This window comes from Prinia subflava, chromosome 2, assembly GCF_021018805.1.
Source record: "Prinia subflava isolate CZ2003 ecotype Zambia chromosome 2, Cam_Psub_1.2, whole genome shotgun sequence".
In the NCBI taxonomy this organism is placed as follows: Eukaryota; Metazoa; Chordata; class Aves; order Passeriformes; family Cisticolidae; genus Prinia; species Prinia subflava.
In genome coordinates, this window is record NC_086248.1 from 57,644,904 (window position 1) to 57,670,095 (window position 25,192).

The window sequence follows — 25,192 nt, forward strand, 5'->3', positions numbered from 1 at the left end:
TTGTCCTGCCCAGCAATGCTTTTGTTCTGCTGCTGGCTGTGTACCATTTTAATGGGTTTTGGTATTAGGAGTACAGTGGGCACAGAGAGAAAAGACTACTTTTCTTGCTGCTTGGGTTAGGTGGTGAAGGACATTTAGGTATTTAATTAAAACCCAACGCAAATTTCAGTGATGGAAAATAAGACCCCAAGCAAATGGGCAGTGAGTCTTCCCCAAAGGCTGTATTTAAAATGTGATCTTTTGGGTCTGGCGCTATTTGCATATGGGTCTGCTGGGGGCTGGGATGGAAGAGAGGCCGTACTCCCAGACTGGAAATGGGCAGCATCAGCAGATGGTCTCCTGGACCCACTGTAACACTGAAGTACAAACACACAGACCTTGCCTCACGTAGCAGGAGCAAGGCGCACTGGCAACCAGATTCCCAGAGTGGCTGGCACAGCCAGCTCTACAACTGCTGTCCTGCTCAGATCAAGCACTGCTCGAGAGACAGCTCACACAGGCAGATTCCCTGTCCTTCTCTGTCCCCCTGAAACAAGTATCTCAACAACTGCCCCCACACTGGAATACACATTCCAGCTTCCTATAGGCTGCTTCACAGAAAGGAGAAATGTATTTCTCTCTGCTCTCATGACGCAGTCTTGTAGCACAAAGTTGTGCTGGCAATGGAAATGAAAGACAATGCAATAAATATAAGAATAGAATCGGTTTATTAGAGCTATTTTACATAAAGTAATCAAGAACAAATTACTTGAAGAACTATCTGTATACCATGGCAATATTCTCGCTGACTCAAAGTTACTGGAGTACAAAAAGACGACATACAAAACGATGCATGCCTCATTTGACTCTGGTTTTATTGAGACCCATGAGGAATGTGACATCCTTGGACAGCCAAACAAGACAGACAGCACAGTGTGTGTGTATATATAGGTATATATAACATGTACTGTACACATTAACTAGTAACACATCTGCAGTTCACTCACACATATCAATTACTTGCTCTAATTCTATGAGAATTTTTCTGGGGTGAGGGCAGATCACTGGAGCTTTCAAGCTTTGCAGGGAGCTAGGGGATAACCAGCAGGAATCCTACGCTCTGGCATCTTGGGTAGAAACTGCTGTGCGCTGCGTTCTCATGCTGTGGGAGGGTGCTGGGCTGGATGTGGAAAAGGCTGAACAAGCCCTGAGCTCTGGGGAGAGACACAGCTCTGGGATTGTACACGGAATCATAGAGGGGTTTGGGTTGGAAAGGACCTTAAAGATCATTTAGCTCCAGCTCCCCTGCCATGGGCAGGGACACCTTCCACTAGGCCAGGTCGCTCAGGGCTCCACCCAGCTTGGCCTTGAACATTGCCAGCGATGGGGCATCCACAGCTTCTTTAGGCAGCAGAACACAACTGCTGTTGAGCACTCGGAAGTCCAAGCTCATCTGCTGAGGAGCTGCATTTTTTCATTTCAGCATTTAGCAAGCATAGCTGTCTGCTAACAGCACAGAGGTTTAAACCGAGTGAAAACAACATGCTTTCTTCCTTAAATCCCAATTTTCTTTGCAAAAGCTGGTGCTTGGATAGCAATTGCTTTTAATTAACAAAGCAAGACACATTCTTTAATGAAAATGCTCCCAGGGCATTAGATGGAAAGAACACAACTGTTCACTGCTGGACAGTGAAGGAACGCGTTGGCTGGAGCACCCCAGTCCCCACAGTGGTGGCAGCACTGAGAAGTGCAAGGTGGCACAGGCTTCCCCCCACACCTTGGCCGGGCTGTGGAACCTTGGCTGCTCCAGTGCCCGGGCCCTGGGGTGCACTCAGCCCTGGCTGAGACCGCAGCTGCTGTGGGGAGGGCAAGGGCACCCCACATCCAGTTTGGGGATTCCCCACCTTGCAGTGTCTTCTGCACAACAATCAACTGGAGCTACTCTCTGGAGCCTGAACGTTTCTTATCTTCTCAGCAAGGACATCTACCCACTTTTTATAGTATCAGCAAAGGGGAAGAGTATGTTCTTCATCCCATAGGCTTCTTCTACACTTGAAAATAAACTAAGGATTTTGGTCCTTTTATAGAGGCAGAGATTCATGGACAGGAGAAAGGGGAGAAAACAACTGACCCAAATCCAGTTTTTAGAGATACATCCCATTGATGAGGTAATCGGACTCTTCAGATGTAATGGGCCGAGCTTTTTTGAGCTTCTGTTTCACTAAGCGCAGTCTGCAAGCAACCATAAGCAGCAGCAAAGCAGTGATTGCCAAGCCTAAGGCTAAGGGTAACACAGCACCTACAACGAGGTTAAGAGAAATTACGTTTTATTTAACACAGTGAGATGCCGGTAGAGAAAACCTGAATTTTTTTCTTTAAAAATACAGCTAGTCTCTCACTTAGATGATAATAATTGGAACAACTCATACTATGAAACGAAAATGTACGATCGTGTTTGGGACAGTTCAGGATATGTAAGTATATTATTCAATTCTTGACCACTTTATCTATAGCCCCTGACTGAAAAACTGATATAATTCCAAATTAATTCACGTGGTTGTTCTTACCTGTTTCTGGGGCTGGGCGACCACCTCCAAGCTGATCTCTCTTTGGCATCATTATGCCATCCCCAATTTTATCATCTATTCTTTTCCCTGAGGAACTGTTATCTGCACAAAAAGCAGGATAAATTAATACTGCAGCTCAGTGACTCAGGAAGTTTGATCCACTAGTATTAAATAATGTGAAGTGCTTAAACTTAGGGGAAAAAACCAAACAAAAGGACAGTTTAAGAACTTCAACTGTATAACTTGAATTTTTGAAATAATGTGAAACTAAAGCTAAAATTTAAATTCAATTTTACCCAGAACTGGGTAAAATCCCAAATGCATCTCAACCAAAAGCAAGGGCACTTTGACTGTGCTGTGATACATTTGCTGGCAGCCTTCAGAACTGTGACAGAGCTAGCAGAAACACACTATGCTTCAAGATCTGTAAAATATGAATGTGAAATGTTGTAATTAGAATTACATGTAGTGGTGGGTGCTAAGGAAGTGTTTAAGTCAATTAGCTTGGAACGTGCACTGTGTGTAAGTCCCACCCACCACCACCAGCTCCGAAGTGCTGCAGAAGGCGTCCCTGGCAGTGGCAGCAGCAAATGCACATGACTGCTAATTAAAGCTTAAATTGTTTCATTGGTACTGTCATGGAAGTCCCTGCCAATGTCCCCACTCCAAGGCAGAACAGAGCCTCCCAGGCTGCGGCTTTATTGCCCTGCCATTTTGGCTGGGGGTGCGTAAACACCAACTTCACCTGCAGGGAATGCTGTAAGAACAAGGCATGGCCCTCTCCTCGTTGGGCTCCTGATGTTGTCCCGGCGTGTAAAGGGGGAAGTGGGCTTGAAAATCTCCTAACAGTAAATGTACTGGCCTTAAAATACCCGTGTGCTATCAGAGATGTGCAAGACCACCTGAATGCAACTGACACCAAAATCAGCAGCTGTTTTCTGCTGCTGTTGTTCCTGAATTATACTAAATGAATATTTGTCTTTATTTTGGAAATACCCAAAAGACATCAGCTCTTTTGAGAGCCGGCTGCTCCAACCTGCACCTAAATGTCAGTTTTAGAAATTTGTTTCCCTGCCATTTAAATAAAGGGAATATTTAAGTCAACTGCTTGTAAAGAAATTTGGCAAATATGGAGAGAAGTTTAGTGGGAAATTTTTGGAAGGGTAGAAAGAATAGAATCCTTTCCATAAAGCTCGTAGGGTTTTGCTAGGATTTGTGGCTGTTCTTACATGAGTGGAGAGACTATCAGAGTCCATGCTGCTCAAGATCTTATCTGTTATCTCTAGAACACAAAGAGTAATTTCCCCAAAGAAGTCTGGAGCCTAGCATAAAGCATTTTACACGGGTTTAATTTGGTTTTCACTTTCTCTTGATTTTTCAGTCTATTCTGAGGAAATTGCCCTCTCCAATTACCCTAAATTACAGATCTAGGTTACAGCTACTGCTGTGAGTGCCTCCATAGTAAAAACATGACTAAGGCTTGGGCACTCAGTCAAATGTTGTAATCCCAGCCCAGAACAGCACTGCACGGGCAGCCTGGGAGAGGCAGAGACCCTGTGCCAGGGGAATGCAAAGCTGTTATGGTGATTTATACACTTGGGTTGGCTGTGCTGGGGAGTGCAAATCTTCAGGCTGCTTTTGAATTAACCCATCTGCATGACCCTGTTTGCTACTGGCCACTGCTACTTAGAAACCAGCCCACTGCTCACTCCAGAGTGCTGTGCTGCTACTGAGTGTTTTCTATATTCATCTGCAAGTTTAGGAGTGCCAGAATTTGCAACTGGGCTTAAGAATTTCCCTGGAGAAGGACACTGGGGCTATTTGGAGGCAGTCATGCAGAAATGCTGCGTTGGCCTTTGCAGGAGATGCAGTCTGGGTAACTTTACTACCATGGAGACATGTCTGCAGCAAGAGAAAGGACTCTTTTTATTGACATCAAATGCCTCTTCCTCCATCCACTCCCACCTTTGAAAGAAAATGTCTGGCCTTTCAGCTTGGGCAAAAGTAGACCATGAGTCTGTTGCAGAAGACTCTGCCCTTAGTGTCTGAGGGGGTTACCTCAAGGTCAGACTTGGTGTTCCCCTGAACTTCCCCTGCTGTAGTAGGAAATCCCATGGAAAAGGCAGGAGTGCAGAACAAGATTTACCCATTGTAAACAATCAGTGATTTTGGGCTTTTGTTTTGGTTGGTTGTGGTTTGTTTTCACTGTGAATAGACCCCCTGTTAGATCAGGCAGAAGTTTAAAACAGTCCTTAACATGGACTTGCATATTTTCAGACTTCAGTGTAAATCCTTAAAAAGTTTGTATCAAGTCAGAGCTAAGCATGAAGGGCCACTGTAAGGAAGGTTAAAGGATATTTGTAATAGAAAAACTATTAACAGAAAATGGATTCTGGAAAAAAGTTCCCCTAGTATCACCCTCATAGGTAGAAAGCTCATATACCTGCTACCAGGAACTATCTCACAGTCCAAAACATTACAATTTAGCCCAGCTCCTTTGGAGAAAAGACAAATATGGCTGTACTTGACAAGGAAGTCCCTTTATTAGACATCTGTATTGAATTCTCAGAGATGAAAGCTGTTTATGGAGAGGTAAGTAGCAGAAGGGATAGGTCTTTACTGGCACTTTAGCCACCACAAATAAAAAAACAAATGTAAAAAAGAAAACAAATTAACTCCCCAGTTCTACAATGTCTTGGGAAAAACTTCTCTTCTTTAAAAATGAACTGAAAGCTCCTGCATCAAGCATGGAGTCTAGCAGCCAGCTGGAATGTGCCACATGCTGTCTCCAGTACCTAAAACCACTTACTTTGCCTTGCAGTCACTGGATTTAAGAGCATTACATTTTCCTTCCTGGATTGTTTTTCCATGATGATCTGAAACTGTCAGCTGAGAATTAAGAAAAACGTGGCCCTGAACGGAGCACTTGCAAGTGCTGGAAAAGCTGGAACCTGTGCTGCCACTGTAAAGCCATATCCCCTCATAAGTGTCTTAAGTAGACAGCTTTTCACCAGAGTGACATTAAAACCACTAAAGCTTATTTTCAGAATTTATGTAAAATAGTATATAAGAAGCCTGGATGTTTGCAATGTCAGCTCCAGGCTAACAAGAACATGATTGCCTTGGTCTAACAAAGACCTTTACATTGATTCAGAGGCACAGGTTCTACCTTGGCACCAGCAGCAGGAGACAATCTCTCCCAGAACAGGATTTCTGCCACTGAAATTGCTGAACTTTTGAGGTTGCTGGTATGAATTCAGCATTGCTTACCTCTCCTCAAAAATGCATCTGGCATTATTGTCCTCCTGGACAAGTTTCCAGATAAGCTTCATGGAGCTGCTCCAACATTTCTGTGCCTCTCATTTTTGTATCATATAATCATTAGATTTGATCTTTAACTTCCTTGAGATGGCTGTGGTGGAGGGAAGTCTAATTAATGGATCTGGGTGGATTTTAAAGAATAGGTTAGACTCCTGTCTCTTCAACTCCATAAAGACTGTGGTGCTTCCCAGTGGGGTAGGGCTTGAGCCTCTCTGGATCTTTGTGAATCATTAACAGACAGCATGCGTTAACTCTATGAAGTTTCAGTGTCTGCAGGAGAAGACAGCAGCTCAGAGCAGGCTTTGGCAGGGCAGTTTTTGGCAGCTGCCCTTTGGACCCATGTACCTAGCATGTATCTAGCATGTATCTAGCATGTACCTAGCATGTATCTAGCACCTCTTCACGTCCCACCCCATGCACCCTAATTAGAATTGATCCATAGGCAACTTTAAACCTCGCTGAACTGTTTGCTGCTTTTTTTGGTTAGAAATATTTGGTTCCTGGGTCAGTAAAGATTGGATCCTTCCATTCCACAGGGAAATTATTAAGCATCTAAAATTAAATTTTGACTGAGCCCTGTCAAAAGACAAATATTAAACCCACAAGAATTAAAACAGCTTGAAATCTTGCCTGTTGAAAATTAGAAGATTACAAGAGGTACTAGTAGTACACTAATCACTGAAGCCCCATCACACTTCTTTAGTTTTCCAAGCATCTTCTTCTTTGCTTGTGTACTTGCTGTGCAAAAGGCTACAGTTTTTAGAGCAAAACTGGTGCAAGTAAGTTTCTGTGCAATGGGTAAACACAGAAAATGATTATGCAAAAATGCTTCTGTGTTCTACTTCCAGTTATAACCCTTGATTATCAGTTCTGAAGGTGGTGACCTCAGTTCTGGTTTTATGCCTGGATTCACAAGCCAAATGATTTTTGAGAACTACTTTGCAGCTGACTTCCCACTGGTGCCTGCAAAGCCCTTTGGAAGTTTGATGTTTAGTTTGGGTGGCCCCATATCAGGTGTCACTCAGGACTGTGTGAGTGAGAAGGGTTTGAAGCAGACTTTAGAATTCTAGTCAGCAGTGAGGAGTCATCTAGAGGTCATCTACACTGCCAGAAACGGGGAAAACATTTGGGACAGGATTTTGCTCTCAGTCCCCACACTTTCACTGAGGCCATCAAATTCTTGAGAACATTGTTTTCACTCCCTCTGCAGAGTGTTCACAGATTGTTCCCTTTACAGAGTTTCACTCCTGCACTCCACAGATGGAAGTACAAGCACCTTGAAGCAGTCCAGGTGCCAGCCAGGGCAGTGCCCTTTTCCAGAGTCGACAGCAGAGGGCACTGAGCACTGTTCTGCTGTAACTGGAAAATAAAGCTGGCTATAAATAGCTGTGTCTTGGGGCACATGAATCAGTCTAAACCACGAAGAAATAAAAGTGGGGGTTTGTACTGATTTTAGGCTCTGTGCACACAGTTTTGCTTTCATATAATTGCCATTTCAGATCATTTTAATTCATCAGCACGAACCTTAAAAGACACCTCAATTTCACTGCAGCTTCTGGAGCTTTACCAAGGCCAAGGTCGAGGCTCTGCCTGTAACATCACACAATGACTCACTACAGGCTTGCAGGCACTGTGCAGAACAATACCTGTACACAGACACCTGAGGTAGCTTGTTACCAAAGCCTGAGACTTCTCTACAGTGATGAAAGACTTCCCCTGCCCTGGAGACAGAGTTCAGAAAAAAAATGCCCATAATAATATAGATATTAGTCAGGAAAAAAAACCAAAAGAGAGGTAATGCTTAGCACTAGGAGAAAACCAATTACTCTCACCCAAGTTGAACAGTACTTTATTATGTTCTCCTGAAGTACACCCCTGCAGATTTAAAGAGCCTTAATACATCAGCCTACACAGCTGAACCTGTGGCAGAATTTTTATTTAGTTCCCTGCACATTTTGATCTTTAGACTGTATTATTTCCCTAGCATTCCTACATTTTAACTTTCTTTTTGCACCTAGTAAAAAACAGAATTGACAATAATAAATCAAAACCTACTTAGAACTTCATTATTACAGGTTTCTTTTGTATTTATCTACATTTGATTTTTTTTCCTCTTAACCAGGCACCAAAAGACAATTAAATTAAATTTAAGGTGCAAGACACTTCCTTTCTGTAAGGAGCAGGATTTATTGAAACTGATTCAATTCTTACCTGGCACAAATCCACTGATTTGTTTCTTTGGTCCCTGAGAAAGCGATTGGTTAGACATGTCTGCATCCACTGGGAGAGGTGGTTGATTTCTGGCAGTGGCTTTCAGGGTGTTCTCTGCAGAGTTTTCCTCTGTGTTTTCAGTCAGTCCTGCAGTCCTTTGCTGGGTAGTGCCAAGAGCTGCATGTGTCACCGTCTTCCGACCCGAGCTGACTGTTAACAGAAACAAAAATTTCTGCACAACCTTGAAGGGAATGGAAGTGTTCTTAAGGAAGTCTGTCCAAGATGGGCCTTGAGGCAGAGTAAACAACTTCCTCAGGTTCACAACCTTGATGAAATGTGAGTCACAGATACTTAACGCTTGCTCATAAGAGTACACTCATGACCTCTACAGTGAAATCCAATGACTGAAATATAATGAAAGAGTGGTTAGCCATTGTGGCCATTCACCCTCTGATGGGTTTTGTTCACTTAGCTGAGTATGGGCACATGCTGAGGGATGACTAACAAAAACAAACAGCATGATGGTGAATCAACTGGTTCCCTTGTGTGTTCACAGTGTTTCAGATTCTTGCAAGGTGTCTAACAGCACTGTGAAGGATACCTCTGGGACCCTTTCAGACAGAGACCGTGGGTCTTGTTCCCAGAATCATCATGCAAGTGCAAAACCAATCTTTTAACTGCTGAATACAAAACCAGTCACTTAGGGACCCTTGACAGCTTTAATATGCTTTGAAGAAAACTTCTGAGCACCTGAGTATGCAGATATTAAACCTTCCCATTTGCTTTCATTTCCAGTGAAAGGCTGGGAGCAAACTGCTTGCTCACAGGGAGAGAGGCCACAGAAGCGCCATCGTCCCCCTTTGGTCATTGAGGCTGTGATGACTTTCACAATCACTGTGCCACTGTGGCCTGGCACACTTACGATTCTGGCAGAAGGTCTCGTCTGATCCATCGGGACACTGTCTCACACCATCACATGCAAACGTGATGTCAATGCAGCAGCCATCATCACAGATAAACTGGTAGCGAGAGCAAACCCCAACACAGGCTGTCGAGAAACAATTCCCACATTACCAAAAGAGAAATCCAAGTAGTAAACACTGAGTCAGTGCCTAAAATCTGCAGCACAGAGGAAAAAGCAAAACTATGCTATGCCAAGAAGCACCATGAACAGGCAGAAAGTCCAGACTCAGCTGTGTCACATCATATTGACACAGAAGCAAATATAGGCAATAGCTGTCCCTGGCACCTTCATCTCCAGCCTAGCAATCTGTTTATTACAGGAATACTCAACCTGGAGACTCTTGCACCTTACACCTTGTGCAGCACCCTTACAGTGCTTTGAATTCTGCTGGCCTAAGCTGAAAGGAGCTCTTCCTAGGCTTAAAAGATACAGAACAGACCTGAAAATAAATAAATGAAATCTCTGTGGCTGTAACTGTATCCCTCCAACACGTAATTCCCACTATATAGCCATTCAACACCAACATGTTGTTTTACATGCACACATTTGGACTATGTGGGATCTTTTATGGCATATTTTCTGCAACCTAATTAAAACACTTAAAGAATGCTCGTCATTTCTTGACATCAGCAACCCAGAGACTTCAATACAGCACAGACCAGAACAGGACTAGGTCATGTTCTCACAAATTACTTTCACCAGAAAAAATTTGCTGCTGCCTGCTTTAACATTCAGAGTCCCCTGGAAATGGAGAGTATCCTTGGATGTTCCATTTTGCACACTCAAAGCTTTCCTGAAACCCATTCTGATTCTGTAATTATCAAGTGTTTACATCTGTGCTTTTGTCTTTCCAACAGCAGTGCAGCTCATCACTTTGTACAGCACTATCCAGTTCAGTGCTTGATTAGTGTTGTCAGAGCAAATCAATTTGCATAAGGGAGTCAGAGTCTTTGGTTGTTATCCTGCTGTGCTCCAAACACTGCACCACGCTAAGGGAAAGATGCCAGGAGTACAGACAAGTGTTTAAAACCCCTAAAATCTGAACATGCATCTCCTGAACTTCAGCACTAGTAATAGCACTGATCTTGCTTGAATTAAGGCATCAGGAACTGGTTTAGCCATAGCAGTAGCACTTGAATTGCTAATGTAGCTGGGAAAACTAGAAAAATAAAAAAGACAGCAAATTCCCTATGTGCTCCATACAAAAGATACCCCAGATACCCACAGCAGCAAATAAACAAACCAGCAAACCTCTCTATCTGCTTTAGCTGAATTAAACATCATGAACACAATTCTATCATCCATTACTGGAACGCAGGCAGTAATTAAGCAGATTTTTTGTAATAGCAGCTTATTGCCACTACCCTCTCACACAGAAATATTGTGCTGGAGCAGAGCAACATTTTCACTGTTTCTGCTAAACATGGTTATAAAAGCTATTTAACTTTTACTTTATGCCAGAGCAGCAGATCTGCACCAGCAACCTGTTAATTACAATGTAATTAGAAATTATTACAGTTAAGAGCAGCCACTTAAATCTACTTTCTGCCTTTTATGCTTTTGACATATTTCTGAAGCTCAGAGTTTAAAACTGACGTGTCAGTTCCAGCTTCAGCTTCCCCACTAGCATAAGGCTTCAGTAACAACCATCAGACAGAAAAACTTAAATGTATTAAAACAAAAAACATGCCAACTCTCAGACTACAGATGCAGGTCAATATTATCATTAATCTGCCTCAAACATACTATTAGGTAATTTTAATTGGGTTTTCCCTATAGCACAGTCATGTTGCCCACATGATCTGACTGTTACAATGCTCCTGATGTCTGTGTCAATATTTCACTCTTCCAACCCTGCATGCTTATTAGCAGTAGAACAAATACTCAGTGCCTGAAAGTACTACTGCTCTAACAGGCAAGTGATGCTTGCTTGCTTGTTTCCTCACTTTGAAAGAGTGATTCAAAGCTGAAAGAGATGTCATTATGTAATGAACAAGGGCAAAATAAAACACTGAAGATGGAGAATAACATCTTTCCCTTTATCAAGACCCTTGCTCTGCTCTGCCTACCATACCCAGAGGCAACAGCTCCAGTCATTTTCTCACCTGCTGCAGAATGAAGCATGGGCAGAACGGTCACAGAGACGTTGTCAGAGCTCCGCTGGCCTGCAGTGTCTGTCACTGTTAGCTGGAAAACATACCCGCCCTCCTGAATGTGGGACAGCTTCAGTGTTCCTGGCTGTGGGACCTGAGCAAAGGCACACAGTAACAAAAACATATTGGTACAATGGATCCATCCATGACCTTCCAGGAATAAGGAGTCATCATGCACTTTAAATACTTCCTGCAATCTAGTCAGCCTATTCAAGCATGCATTTCAGCACGGAACATTTGATCTCTTTTTTTTTTTTTTTTTGCATTCATTTGTAAAAAAGCCCCACAACATTCAGGTAGTGTTCTCATGATCTACTCAGTTACCTGGAGCTGTGGATCTTAGCACACAAATGGAGAACAAATGGTCACATACATTTAACTCAATTTTTGAATAATTAGAAATGCAATTTTAGAGCATAGGCAGTAAAATATTGGCCTTTTGCCCTTTATCAAGTTAGTCTGTAGACAATATAACATAGATCCACAGAAATAAATTTTCATGCCTGAAAGGGAACAAGAATTTTTTGGTTTATATGGTCTTAAGAGTCCTGGACCTTGTATAGAAGAGTGTATTGATAAACACATTTTTTCTCTCAGTGAGAACATTTCCTAACTGAAATTTCTTTCCTTTTCTATTTGAATTTGAATGAATGCACTCAGTTATCTGATCAGACTGTTGAGTACCTCCTGATAGAGCATGACCCCTTAGAATTTTACTCTTTAGAGTGTTAAAGAAATTAGTATGCTCTAAAAAACACCTGCTGTTGTTCACTATGACTGCTGGGAGAGCAAATGTGGTATTTAAAACTCACGAGCCATAGAGCCCAAGTCTCTTCCCAATGCAGAAACAGAGAAATGCCACTGACTTCGGAATACACCTCCACTCAGTGACCTCTGTGCTTTCCTTTATATTTTCATGCTGCCCTGAAGAATCTGCTTATGCAGAAAAAATGGCTCAAAGTAGATAATCATCATTTTAAAAAAACCCCAACCCATTACCATCCCTAAGTGTCCAGGAGCTGTGCAGCTACAGAATGGGGGTAACAATTAGAGAAGCAAATTATCTGAAAAAGCAATAATCAGTCACAATAAAAAAAAACCCAAAAGGCTTCCTTCTACAATATGATAAGATCTCTTTATAGCAGTCCTTTCCCCTCCTCTGCCTTCTATTTATTCTTTGCTACCTAAGAGCAATGCAACAGCTGCCTTTTATCTTGTTTAAACACACTCCCATTCTCCCTTGTAGCTATGGATTCATACATTATTCTCAAAGAATAAATGACACAAAATCCAGTAACTTCAGGGCAGTAACCAAAGCACTAAAGACATCAACTGAAGAATGCATGAAAAAAAATCACAGTTATTAATTCAACTCTAAAATTTAAATTATCATGGCTAATCACCAGGGTACATATCTGTAGGATAAATCTGCTCATTTGAACACAATTGAAAAGAATTTATTGAAGCATAAATGTTTGTCAAATTAATCTTCTATTAACAAAGAGGCCACCAAGGTTAATGTGAACTTTACAATTCTGAATGGATGTAAGAATTGTCTCTATTTTATAAAGTGACCTTGAGTAATATTAAAAATATAAACTTTAAATGTTTTTATTAAATTCTAATTCTTGTTTTACTCTATGTTACTAAATCACAAATTAAAAAAGTATTTAATTGCTCTTTAAAGAAAATAATGCTGCAAGGGGTCAGATTAACAAGTCTTTGACAACAAAGTGTTCCTTTTATCTAGATGAGATCTAGCAACTATTCTTAAAGCTTCATTTTGGTTTACACTCTCCCACCTCTACATATCCTTCTTGCTCTAGGTGGAGTTCTCAGCGTGCTCTGGATGCTGTGGGCTATGGACAGACTATGAGTAGAGTCTGTGGACTTGAGATATTTTTTTCTTTCTTTTTCTGCTGATCCTAGAGCATTCACAAAAAAGATTAAAAGGAAGAATCCCTCTCTTCATAGGTAATTTTAATTTGAAACCAAAGTAGAGCAGAAAATGTATGGATAAAATATCTCATAAGGTCTTTGTCATGTTTCTTTGTACCTTCCCCATAAGCACTGACAGGAGACTGTTGGTGCAAATCCCTTATTATTTTTAGTAACTGAATTACTGAGGGGTCTCTAACTGGGGTGACAGAAGCTGAAAACCAAATGCAGCAAGTACAAATAAAGCAGAGCTCAAATACAGTGGGGTATTATCATCTGCTTGTTTGCTGCTGGCTGTCCCATGCCATCCAGGATAGAGATTAACTGTGTAAGCCACTAGAAATAATCACTGGAACTACCCAGGGACACAGTGTAGTCTCCTTCACTGGAGGTCTTCAAGATGGGATTGGACAGATAAAATAATCTCATTGAGGCTCCTTGTCCCACAAACGGGGATGATCTTTTGAGGTCCCTTCCAACCTGGGCTGCTCTACATTTCTGTGAAATAAACGTTCGAGTTGTACAGTCATCCTAATTTCGTTGCCTAGCAGACAGATTTGAATATATTTATATTTAAGCTGTATATTTCAAACTTGAACACAACAATCTGGGAGTAACTGGGCACACGGGGGGCTGCACATGTACCTGCATTTCAACCGACGGCTCGCCCTGCAGCAGTGTCCACTCATAGTGCACAATTCCACGGTCATCGGAACTTTCGCGGCCATCCAGAAGCACCCAGTCCACAGGGGACTGCAGCACAAGGTCTTGGCCCGCCTTACACTGTGGAGGCTCATCGTACTCTTCTTCTTCAACAAAAAAAGAGAGGATCAGTTATTTATGAGAGGAGGCTGAGTGATTATTTATATAAAACACTTTCTTTTCTTGGTTAAGGTCTTGTTTCACCTCTGTGCAACTTCCTGAAAGAGGAACATGTTCATTAGTGCACATTTTGTTAAGCAAAGTAGTATCTGCTTCAATCTCAGTTAATTGTCCTATGACATCTTCAGGGATTAATGTTAGAAGCACATGGCATAGAAAACCTCTCCAGGTACCTGGATGTTTCAGCAATACAACAAACAGGATTATTAGCATCAGTGTACTTTTTAAATCTGAACTGAGGAAAAGAAATTTAAATATGACTTACATACAGATGGCAGTTACAGCACCTTTATTATACCTTTTATAGTACTCTGCATAATTCAATAGGCTTTAGTCCCAATTTATAATGCATCATTAAAGGAATGAAAAACTTATTTAGCATAAATGATGAAGCAGTGCACATGATGATTAAAAACCATCAGAGACCACCAATTTTAAGACTTTGAAAGCTTGATTTTCTGAATATTTAGGATTTATAGCATTTTGCTATATTCAAAGTACAATCCTTATTGATTAAAACTGTGAATGCTCATCAGATCCAAGCTTTTGGGTTAGACTAACAAAAGTCAAGTTCTGTTAGGTGACACAGCCTGTCAGAAGTGGTTTATGTCATTTATTCTGCAACCTTCAGGCAGGCAAGGGAGAGGGATAAAAATCTGGTTCTACAAGTCAGTATTTGACAACTCTGGCCACAAGACTGTATCTTTCTACAGTTCCACACTCAAGTTTCGTTCCTTCTCTGGGTATCCTGAAGTGCCAGGGTGCTCTCTGCTCTTCAACCTCTGCAAAGGATATTGGTGTTACGCTCTGAAGAGCAATTACTGAAATCAAGGTTGTAACTGCACTCCGTGTGGCTTTCACATCAGTGTGATGAATCTTCCTTGCACATGCTCGTCAACAGTATCACGAATGTGCTTGAAGCCTTGGACCTCATGGGAGCAGTGGGACAACTGTTTATCTCTGACTGAAGAGCAGAATTCTTACTTCTTGGTTTTTTCAGTAGTAGGTCAGGCATAGAAAATTTCAAGGCAAATGCCTAAAGTTAGGAAAACATACTAATAACTAATAGTAGAAAGTAAGGTCTAATAATAGAAAGTAAGAAATGGTTCTTACTCATCTGATGACAAAGGAAGCTTTGCCTAATTTGTATACACTCCTCAAACACAACTTTGGTTAAAAAAGCAACATCCAAGAGCAAAAAAACCCCAAAACTCATTGTTAATAAAACCCTCAATTGTTAATAAACACCATCATTATGGTGTCAGGGCAACTTTTATTTGATATACATGAGTCATGAACAGTCTTCACATAATTACTTATTTTACAAATAACTGTCAAAAAGAGACTGACCTGGATCTCAAAGAGCACAGCCCAGTCTTCTGCTTCTACCTTGGAAAGGGGTTTCATGTCACCTGTCTGGTTTAAATGACTTGTTCAATGCCCCGCAGGAGCAGAGACAAACCCCACTTCCCCTAAGCAATAAGGATATTCTCTTCCTGGATTAACTTTATACTACATGAGGGAGAGTTGGAAAGGAAGGATCACTTCACATTGAGTCAGGCACAGAAATTCATACCAGCTCTTTGTTAAAGATGAGTGAGGGACCACACAGACCTCCGGTTCCAAAGGATGGAAACACCATCCTTTGCTTGTAAGCCACCAGATCATCTTCAGAAAGGTAAATCAATAGCAAAAAGGAAAATCTGGCCTGATAGAGACATATGGCATGCAAGGAGACAGCCTATTGAGCTGAAAATTTTTTCCACAGCAAAGTTTTAAGCAATGCAATATATGATCCTTAGAGAGCAAAACACCTCCAAATCTGGGGAATAAGAAGCCAGCATAAAAAAACAATGAGGTAAACTCATTGGAGGCATACTCCAAGGAGCCTTGTGGCAATAAAGTGCTTTAGCACTTGTGGGAATCAGCCACAGGTCAAGAGAAAAATCATCTCTTAACTTCTGTTTTCAACTTGCATTTAAGTGGAATGTAAATAAGCATTATGGAACTGAAATACCAGGTCAGCACTCTGAGATGCTGGAGCTGGCTGCTTTCTAGAAAAAGGTGTGAAGCACTTTTTATTTTGGGAGTGAGCACAATAGGTGCTTTTTTATCCTGCATTTTATTTATTCTGCTCCCTCCCTCCTTGATACAAACTTGTCCTGCCAATAATGAAGCTTCCAGCTAGTTTTCTGAATGAAGGCTTTGTCATAGAAGGCTATTTCACATCCAGCTCCTGAATGTGTTTGGTATTAGTTTACCTTGATGTTGAATCCTCACCACTAGTGATCTTAGAGATCACTGTATGCCAATGCACAGAAATATTTTGGAATTATGAGGGCACCACATCTGTGGGTAAATGTTGGTTTGGTATTATCAGAAAGAAAACAGTGGAATACTCAAGAACAAAGTACTTCAGAAAAAAAAAAAAAGGGAGCAGCTAAAATGTGATCCCCTTACGGAAAAAAAATCTTGAAATGAAAACTTCTTTCCCAGATTTCATAAACTCATTCATGAGAGAAAGGAAAAGAGATGTGCCTTCATCATCCTGTTGTGCAGACTGTTTTTTCAATGTAATTCAAGACTGCACTGGTAACACAACATCAGAGCAAAATAATTCAATCTTAATTTTATCTCTCCTGGTCTGTGTCACATCTGACAGATATTTGAGTAAAAGTTCATTCTCCTTTGTGGTTTTCCTTCAGCTTCAGTGTAATTGCATTAAGAAATCATAATCCCCTGTTTCCAATACCACCATCACCCACAAGGCAGACTTTTAAATAAAACCAACAGGACACAGAGCAATTTGCAGACTAGGAACTGAAATTGCCTTGCAAGTCCAGTGCTGATAGTCAGAAAAGCTGCCAAAAAGGCAAAGCATTTAAGAACTCCAGAATTCAAGAACTCAAGGAAATCAAGAAATTCAAGATTCCTAATAGATAGAGCATCAATTGTACAATATACTATTTATATTGCACCACAACTGCACTTTAAATTAGTTTCAGGTTTTAATAGAATTAAGGCAGTTCAAAATGAAGCCTAATTCTGTGTGACTTTGATGTAAAATCTCATCTTAAACCTTCTATCATGCAAGTGCATACAGGCTTATGAAACACAATTACCCTGGAGCTACCATATAAATAATACTGTGGAACTAATACTCCTCCTGTTGGAAATGTCAAAAACACACCTTGGGTTTTTCTGGTACCTTAAGCTTGCCTCATCTCTGTTGCTGTAAGATCTTTCCTTATAGCTCTCTAATTTACCTGCCCATGCACTTTGCAAAAAATACTTTGGCATCCTAATGGCTCTACAAACCGAGCCCCTGCTGTCTTGTATTTCCGGGGGATTCCCATTGATATTCTCATGAAACATGCAGCACTGAATGGACCTCAAGCCTGAGGTCTCCCCTCCCACAAGAGCAGTAACAGCAGTGCACTGTTTTCATACACATCAACACCTCTTCATGTTGCATGCAGTGACTAATTTACTTCAGATGAGATCTATCGCTGAGTAAGATACAGATGACGTTTGGGAAAGTATTGTCCACAGAGATAATGAAATTAAGTCAAAATTAGTTAAGAGGAGACTGTTTAACAACAGGAGGTGGGGAAAGGCAAATAAATTCTCTGAATCAGGTGCTAGAAAACAGACTCCAAATTTAGAAATCCAGATTTGTTTTCATCTACAGCTGCTTGCTCTGGATTATATTGTTCTTATAAATATGCTTCAGAGTTGAACAAACTGCTGCTTTTGATGTGGCTTAGTTTCCAGACGTGCTTGTGGAGAATGTCCTTGGTGGTATCACACGACTGGTGAGGTATCCTTGTCTTCAGTCTAGCTCTCGAGCTCTTAAGCACGAAAAATCTTCATTCAAGTGAGTAAGAAGCTGTCTTAGGCAATGAGATTTGGACAGCAGCCCCAAGCAGGGCTTGCTCTCAGGCTACACATCAGGTTATGGCCCAGCTGGGACCAGCATTTCATGCTTTCCAATCTGCGCAATATGCACAGTCCCTGGGGAGCTGGCACTTCTCTGCTTCCCCAGGGAGCACAGGTCCTGTGAACATGCACATCCCACTCTCTGGCTCCCAGCCACCGGCTGGCTGGCACAAGGCCCCACCAAGGGCTCTGCAGAGGCAGACGTGTTGAGGGATGGGTTTCCTCAAGCCCAAACACCCCCAAAGCCCTCACAGGTTCAGGTCAGGAAAGACCACAGGGGGTCATCTGGTCCGACCTCCCTGCTCAGGCAGGGTCGTCCCACAGCACATGGCACGGGATTGTGTCCAGATGGTTTTTGAGTGTCTCCAGTGAGGGAGACTCCACTCTCTCTCCAGACATTCTGTTCCAGTGCTCTGTCACCCACACAGTAAAGTTCTTCATGTTCAGCTGGAACTTCCTGTGCATCGGTTTCTGTCCGTTGCCTCTTGTCCTATAGCTGGGCACCACCAAGAAGAGCCTGGAAGCATCCTCTTGGAACCCCTCTCCCCTTAAGGTATTTATACACCTTGGTAAGAAGGTGTATACAGCCGGGCCGCCTCTCCCGGCCGAGGGAACCCCGCCGAAAGGCACGGCGCAGGCCGGCTCTCCTCGCCCCGTCCTCCCACCGGCGATGCCCCACGACCCGGGGGCGGGTTCCCGGCGCCGGGGCCGCCGCACGGACGCGCCCGCTGCCCGCTGCCCGCTCCCGCTCCCCGCCGGCGGCGGCTCCGCGGCCCTGCCGCCCCCGCGCCGAGCGCCGCCATCTCCGTGCCGCCCTTCCCGCCGCGCAAGCCGCTTACCGGTGGGCGGCGGGGCGATGCCGGCGGTGCGGCGGCTGTAGGAGCTGTAGCCGCGGTGCGGAGCGAAGCGGCAGACGGGGCGGCCGCGGTGCGTGCAGTTGAAGAGGTAGCAGCCCGGCTCGGGCGCCGTGCCCCGCGGGCGGGCGGGCCCCTGCACCACGGCCAGCGTGCAGCGCGGCTCGGCGCAGCAGGCGTCCAGGCACTGCCGCCAGCCCGACACCGCGCCGGGCGCCCGCAGGAAGGTGGCGCCGGCCGCGATGGAGTCCTTGGTGCGGATGATGGAGTCGGGCCTGGCGGAGAAGCCGCCGCTTCCGCCGCACCGCTCCCCGCCGCCCGCTCCGCCGCCCGCCGTCGCCGGCGGTCCCGGCTCCTCCTGCTGCAGCTGCCGGCGGAACTCCTCCAGCAGCGTCTCCACGCCCGAGATCTGCGAGCGCAGGTCGGCCAGCGGCGCCGCGCAGCGCCCGCCCGGCAGCACGGCCCGCCCGCCCAGCGCCGCCAGCAGCAGCAGCACCAGCGCCGCCATGGCCCCGGGCGGCGGCGGCGGCGGGAGCGGCTCCCCCCGGGGCAGCCCCAGCGAGCGGCGCGGGGAGGCGCCGGCCCCGCCCGGCTGCACCAGGCGGAGCGGCCGCGCTCAGCACCCGCCGCCGCGAACAGCTCCGGCGGGCCCCGCCCCGGGACCGCCCCCAGAGGGACATTCCTTCGGGAGCCGCAGCCTTAAGAGAAGGAGTAAGCGGTTCAAAGTGAGAGAGGGGAATTTTGAGATGTGTATTAGAAAGAAATTCTTTACTGTGAGGGTGATGAGACACTGAAACAGGTTTCCCAGAGAAGCTGTGGATGCCCCATCCCTGAAAGCGTTCAGGGCCAGATTGGATAAGGCCTTGCACGGTCTAGTCTAATTGAAAGCGTCCCAACCCATGGCAGGGGGATTGGGATTAGATGACCTTTAAGGTCTCTTCCATTCTGTGGAAGCCCTTAACATTCTGTGATTCGATGATTCTATGACTCCACACAGAGAAATGACATCTGCAAATAATCGGGGTTGAATGGCGGTCACTGAAACTGCTGATGGTTCTGTGAACCTGAGGAAACAAACAAATAAAGAGAAAAAAGAAATTGTGAAAGGCTCCATCCCAGGTATTTCTGTTCAGAAACTGCAGAAAAAGAAAGCCAGTAGTCAAAAACATAATACGCAGAGCTGTGACCTCTTGACCTGCAAAAAAGAATCCCAGATGAGATCTTAACCACTCAAAACAATGGTGAAGAGTGACTCTTCAGAGACTCCCCATGCAAGTCTCTGAAGTCATTGCTAAATGAGTTTCAGAGAAATGTTTGCAATTAAATTAATCAGTTTTGTGTCTGTCACAACTTCTGTTTTATTATTAAATTATTGCTGATTCTGTAACACAAATTAATAACAATACTATCCCTGAAAATCAGCAATCCTTCAAAACAGCTGCTTTGTTATTTTTTGTCAGCTGTATGGAGCCTCAAACTGCTGGAATGTCACATTGAGACTTGTCTACAAGCACTGAAAAACATAAGCTTGCCAGTAAATGCAGAGAGGTGGTGATGGGTTTTGAGCTGTGTGCTAAGGGATGTCGCAACAGGTCAAGCAATAGCTCTGTGTTTTCCATTTCATTTGGCTCATTCTTCCAAGCATCTTTAAGCAGACTCATTCATTTCTTTAATTACTGGAAAAAGCTTAATGGCTGCATCAAAAGTATCATTATGTCAGGATGCTTAGAATAAGTAGCAAAAAAAAAAAAAAGAGTGGTTTTATGATATCTTTGTAGTCCTTCATATTTTTGGCTTGTTTTAGGCCGTGTTCCCAGTATAACTCAGAATTGCCTCCAAAACAAATCCACTTTAATATTCTGCCATCATGGAGCCTTGAGTGTTGCCCAGAAAATTCACATGCAGCTTGTAGTATGGATTGTGATTTCTCCTCTTCCTCTCTCAAATCACAGAACTGTAGTTCAGTGATTCATTGGAGCATGTTGGCCTGTCAGTAGTGCAACTGCTGAAGATTGATTTTCTCTGGCTATATGCTCCATGGGTTTTCTAAATTTCTATAAATTATATTTTTGACACTTTCAATCTCCCGTCAATTTTAGTTTAAACTGATCAACACATTCCAAGATTATAGGAAGATGGAGGAGCTAGACAGTAGGGTGATAAAATCCTCATTTGCTTTGAAAATAAGGCAAAAATGCCACAATTTTATTTTTAGAAATATTTTGGAGAGTTGATCAATCTATTCATACCAGAGGTACTGACTGTGAAGCACTGATTTGCTAGAGGTGACAGTGGTTTGCTGCTGCTCTGCTGTTGTACCCTCTTGATACTACTTTTGCTTCCAGAACGTAAACCAAAATAAAGCTCACGCCAGCATGGTGCACATTGAAGTTGTCAGAGGAAAAAATGTACCAGGTCATCCCTTCTCAGAATCATCAAAGATTTGGAACTACTCTGAGCAGAAGTTCCCCCTTCTGGATCAGTACACAGCCAGTGTTTTTTTCAGTGGGGGCCCATTTACAGGGCACAGAGGTTGCTCATCCCACTATCCTTGTTGTATCCAGTTCTACCAGAGAGTTGATCCCTGGTTGTCAGTGGTGGTGACACTGAGGCGGCAGGTTCTTGCAGAAAACACAAAGAAAAATGATAACTTTCTAATGCTTTACAGTGAGGAAGCTGTGATTGGAAGGTATCTCCAAGGAGAATACACTCTTCTTCAAGTAGATGAGCATTTAAAAGATGAAGAAGGATTTGGCTAAAGGGGGGTCACAGTCCTGTTGTCTTCATTCAGAGTCACATCTGGCAGTCTGAAAGTTAGTAGGATGTCAGAACATCTTCCTAAGTTAGTATAAGGATGACACGCTTACATTTTTATGTGGAAATGTTGACATCATGCTCAGATTAGCTTCTTGGGCTGTATATTCTAAGTGCAGCAGATTTATTGTTTTTGGTATCGGTGCTGGAGCACAACTTGTTTTCTTGCCTAATTTTCTTGGCTCAGAATATGTATGTTCTTAGCCTGGCCTTGTAAAAAACATGGCATTTGTAGTCATGTTGAGCTTTTTTCAGAAGGTGGCAGCAGCTTATTACCTATAAAAAACAGATGGCTGCTAAACATCAATGTCTGCCTAAGGCAAATATTAGATTCATAACTACTTATACTTAATTTCACATTTCTTTACTAGTTCATTGTTGTGAGTGCTTCAGCTTTTCTTTGGGTTGTGGAGTTGCAAATCAAAACTAATATTTAGTTTATAGTAACACTAAAAATATTTTATTCCTGTTTCTCATCAAATTGAAGTTTGGGGATGGCTGATTTTCATGTGGAAGGCCTAAGAAATTCATAAAGATATTTGTCAGGTTTTACTTTTTATTTCCCCTTTTCAAAGGATACATGCATATACCACAGTTTATTGTCCAAAATGCCCACTTCATCAGTCATGGGCCAGCTAAAGAGACTGCTAGATTTCTTTTCCAAAAATGGAGACTAGACTACACATATATTCTTTACATCCAAACAATACCTGGCAAAGTAATATAGGATTTCAGAATTCATGAATATTAACATTTCCAACCATCTGTTGATTATTTTCAATCTCTATTCATATTCAAAATTTATGAAATAGCTGAAAGTATGGGAATAAAGTCCGAATGCATCTGCTTTTCTCTTCCTTTAGTTGATTTTTTCCAAAGTAACAGAATAACAGGAATTTAAAAAGCAGGGGACAGAAAGGAATGGAGTAGGATGAAAAAGAAATGGAATATGTAGAAAGGAAGCAGGGAGAGAAGGCAAAGGCAAAATAATGTCTAGGCTTGCTCATCTGAAGTGCTTTCCTATGGGGTCATGTTTTTCTTGGGTTTGTTGTTGTTGTTTTGTTTGGGGGGGGAGCTTTTTTTTGGTTGGAATATGTTCTCAGAAAAAGAAATATATCTTCCTTTTCACTTGATGTCTTCCAGACTCTCTGCAAACAGTAAACACATAATGCAAATGTTATCTGCAGAAAATGTGTTGTCGGCGTGATGTTATCATTAGACACATTTTCTCTGCTCCAGTTTGCTTGTGAGAATCTGTCGAGTAAACACCCATGATAGATACAAATCAGTTCAGATGCTGGAGTGGACTGTTGATTGACAGCTGAGTTTGAGCAATTTGCCCACGAATGAATTGAAGTGATAACCTTTTCTTTGCAGCTTGACAATTCAGGTTTCTGACCGTGAGAGTAAGAGGAGTTCTGCATTAATAACAGAAGATAGGTTGGTGAATGTTAGAGTGGAGGCAAAGGAATTAACTCAGGTATTTAACTCAGGATTTGTGTTTTGTCTTTTTTAATATGTCATATCCTTCTCAAGCAAAACTGTGTAATGCTGTGGTACCAGTGTTATGAAAACAGCAGGAGGGATAATTTTTCAAATTCCTGAATGAAAAATGTAAATGTGATTGTGAAAGTGCTTCATATCATATTGATTTTATGAACATCCTATGGTGATGCAAATTAAAAAGGTATGACTGGTTCCAGCTTGAGACGGTTTTAGTCCAAGTATGGTAAACCCTTTTCCTTGCCCTCTTAAAGGAGACAAAAATAGCCAAGCCCTGTCTTTGGAATGTGTATGTGTGTGTATAACTGTCCTTGTCTTTCTACTGCTGTATTAAGTATCAGTGTACTAAGAATGAGAGCTCTCCTGGTTGATAAAGTGGAATATTATTAACACCCCCCTCCTGCCCTTTGCCATCTGCCTGACTGCATTTGTGCCTAGCACAAAGCAAGTATTTTACTACAAAACTGGGAAGGAGTCAGAGACTGAAAAAAAGCAGGAGATTGCATTTCAGAGACCCTTCCCCACTAGCAGCAGAGGTAAGGATGGGGCTGAGACGTCAGGTGATTGCTTTAACATTACGTCCATACGTGCTGCGATTGCTTCTCTGCCCGGAGACTGCATAATTGACTGCACAGCGTAAGCCAGGCACCACGTGGTATCAGCACAAGCACTAGGGCTCTGCTGCTGAGATAAATATTCCAAAATAATAACAAAAAACCCTCCTTGTGGAGAGCAAGGATGGGTAGGGGTGGGAAGAGGGGAGCCATTTCTGTAAAGTGAAGTTAGCAGTGTTTATTAAGTGTAAGGTGAAATTCCCTCTGAGAAGAGGTCACAAAATCCTTGCTGCCTTCTCCTTAGTCATTACTAGGGTGAACAGACTGTTTCACCAAAATCAAAATCAGGAAGGGTAAAAAGAGAGGTAGTGTAAAGCTAAGCAAATAAGTCCTAGTACTGCCGACAGAATAATACCACTCTTACCACATATGTTTGCTGGATCTTGGAAAAACACATTTCTTTTCAACTGGAATCCACCAAATACTTCTTCAGCATCCTTCTGGTCGGTGCAACAGCAGCGGTAGCTACTTCTTGGGGCATTAAACCTGTAAAACCACAGTCTGAGGGATGAAGGACAGTTATTTAAAAATATATAATGAAGTATTTCTCTGGGAAAGGGTTAGTTAGGATTAGAGCTGCAGATTTCTACCCAGAATTTCAGCCAGTTCTGTAGAAATAGGTTACCAATGATTTACAAACAGCAAAAACCTAACTTAACAGCCAGAGACCAGACTAAGCTAGGAGCAGAAAAATTAATTTGCCTTGTAAACAGCACCATTAAGAGGGGAACTGTTGAGAGAAGGAAGGTGTATCAATACTAAGCATTTTTTTACAGTCAGCATATTATCACCTTTGAAGACACTGTCTCTGTATTTGTACTGTAGCAGAACAACTTGTGCTCCAAGGTGTTAGCCAAACAAAGATTTGTATAAGCTATGTCCATCAGTCATTGAAAAAAAATTCTACTGCATATTGAAAGTGTGGAAAACTATTTCATGTACTATCTGAACATACAGAACTGACAGCCCAAATCCTTTTTGCTTGAGTTTTTGGAGGGTTTTTTTGACATGCATGAAGTTTTGATATGTGTAAAACTACAAAGGATTGTTTCCCAGAAGGAAAATATCTAGCTGAAAAAAATACTCATTGCTATTTCAGCCATGGATTCTTCTGCAGCACAGCATGGTGATAAAAATCAGTTGGGTAATACACTCATGATTAGTGAGTCAATGGGAGCTTGTGGCAGCCCTGACATTGATCAATAATGTCAAGATTTTGAAACAGGTTACAAAATAATAGCGGGCTCTGCAGATGCCACTGAATTAGCAAATACATTGGATGTAACTACCAACATCTGTAAGTGATCCCTCATGATTTTCATAGAAAGGACAAAAAAAAAAAAGCCAAAGAGTTGGTCACTGGGAGCAGTTTTACATGGAATTCTTCATTTATGAACTCTATCATTTAGTATGCTCCTTTTACATGAATTGTTTTGAACTTCTCAGCACTTCT

At 42.6% G+C, this 25,192-nt stretch overlaps 1 protein-coding gene across 2 annotated transcripts; it reads right to left on the minus strand.

Moving 5' to 3' along the window:
- Positions 1-696: 696 nt before the first annotated feature.
- LRP11 (LDL receptor related protein 11) lies at positions 697-19,370 on the minus strand. Of its 2 annotated transcripts, none has more exons than XM_063390098.1 (7): positions 18,794-19,370; positions 13,779-13,939; positions 11,148-11,289; positions 9,001-9,126; positions 8,079-8,288; positions 2,547-2,648; positions 697-2,278 (listed from the first exon to the last, which is right to left on the minus strand). In XM_063390098.1, exons 1-7 carry the CDS (start codon positions 19,314-19,316, stop codon positions 2,124-2,126), a joined length of 1,419 nt encoding a protein of 472 aa, XP_063246168.1. In that variant the 5' UTR covers positions 19,317-19,370; the 3' UTR covers positions 697-2,123. The 2 variants fall into 2 exon arrangements, with proteins under 2 accessions (XP_063246168.1, XP_063246166.1); XM_063390096.1 differs by having other exon boundaries at positions 13,779-13,942.
- Between the last annotated feature and the right edge of the window lie 5,822 nt (positions 19,371-25,192).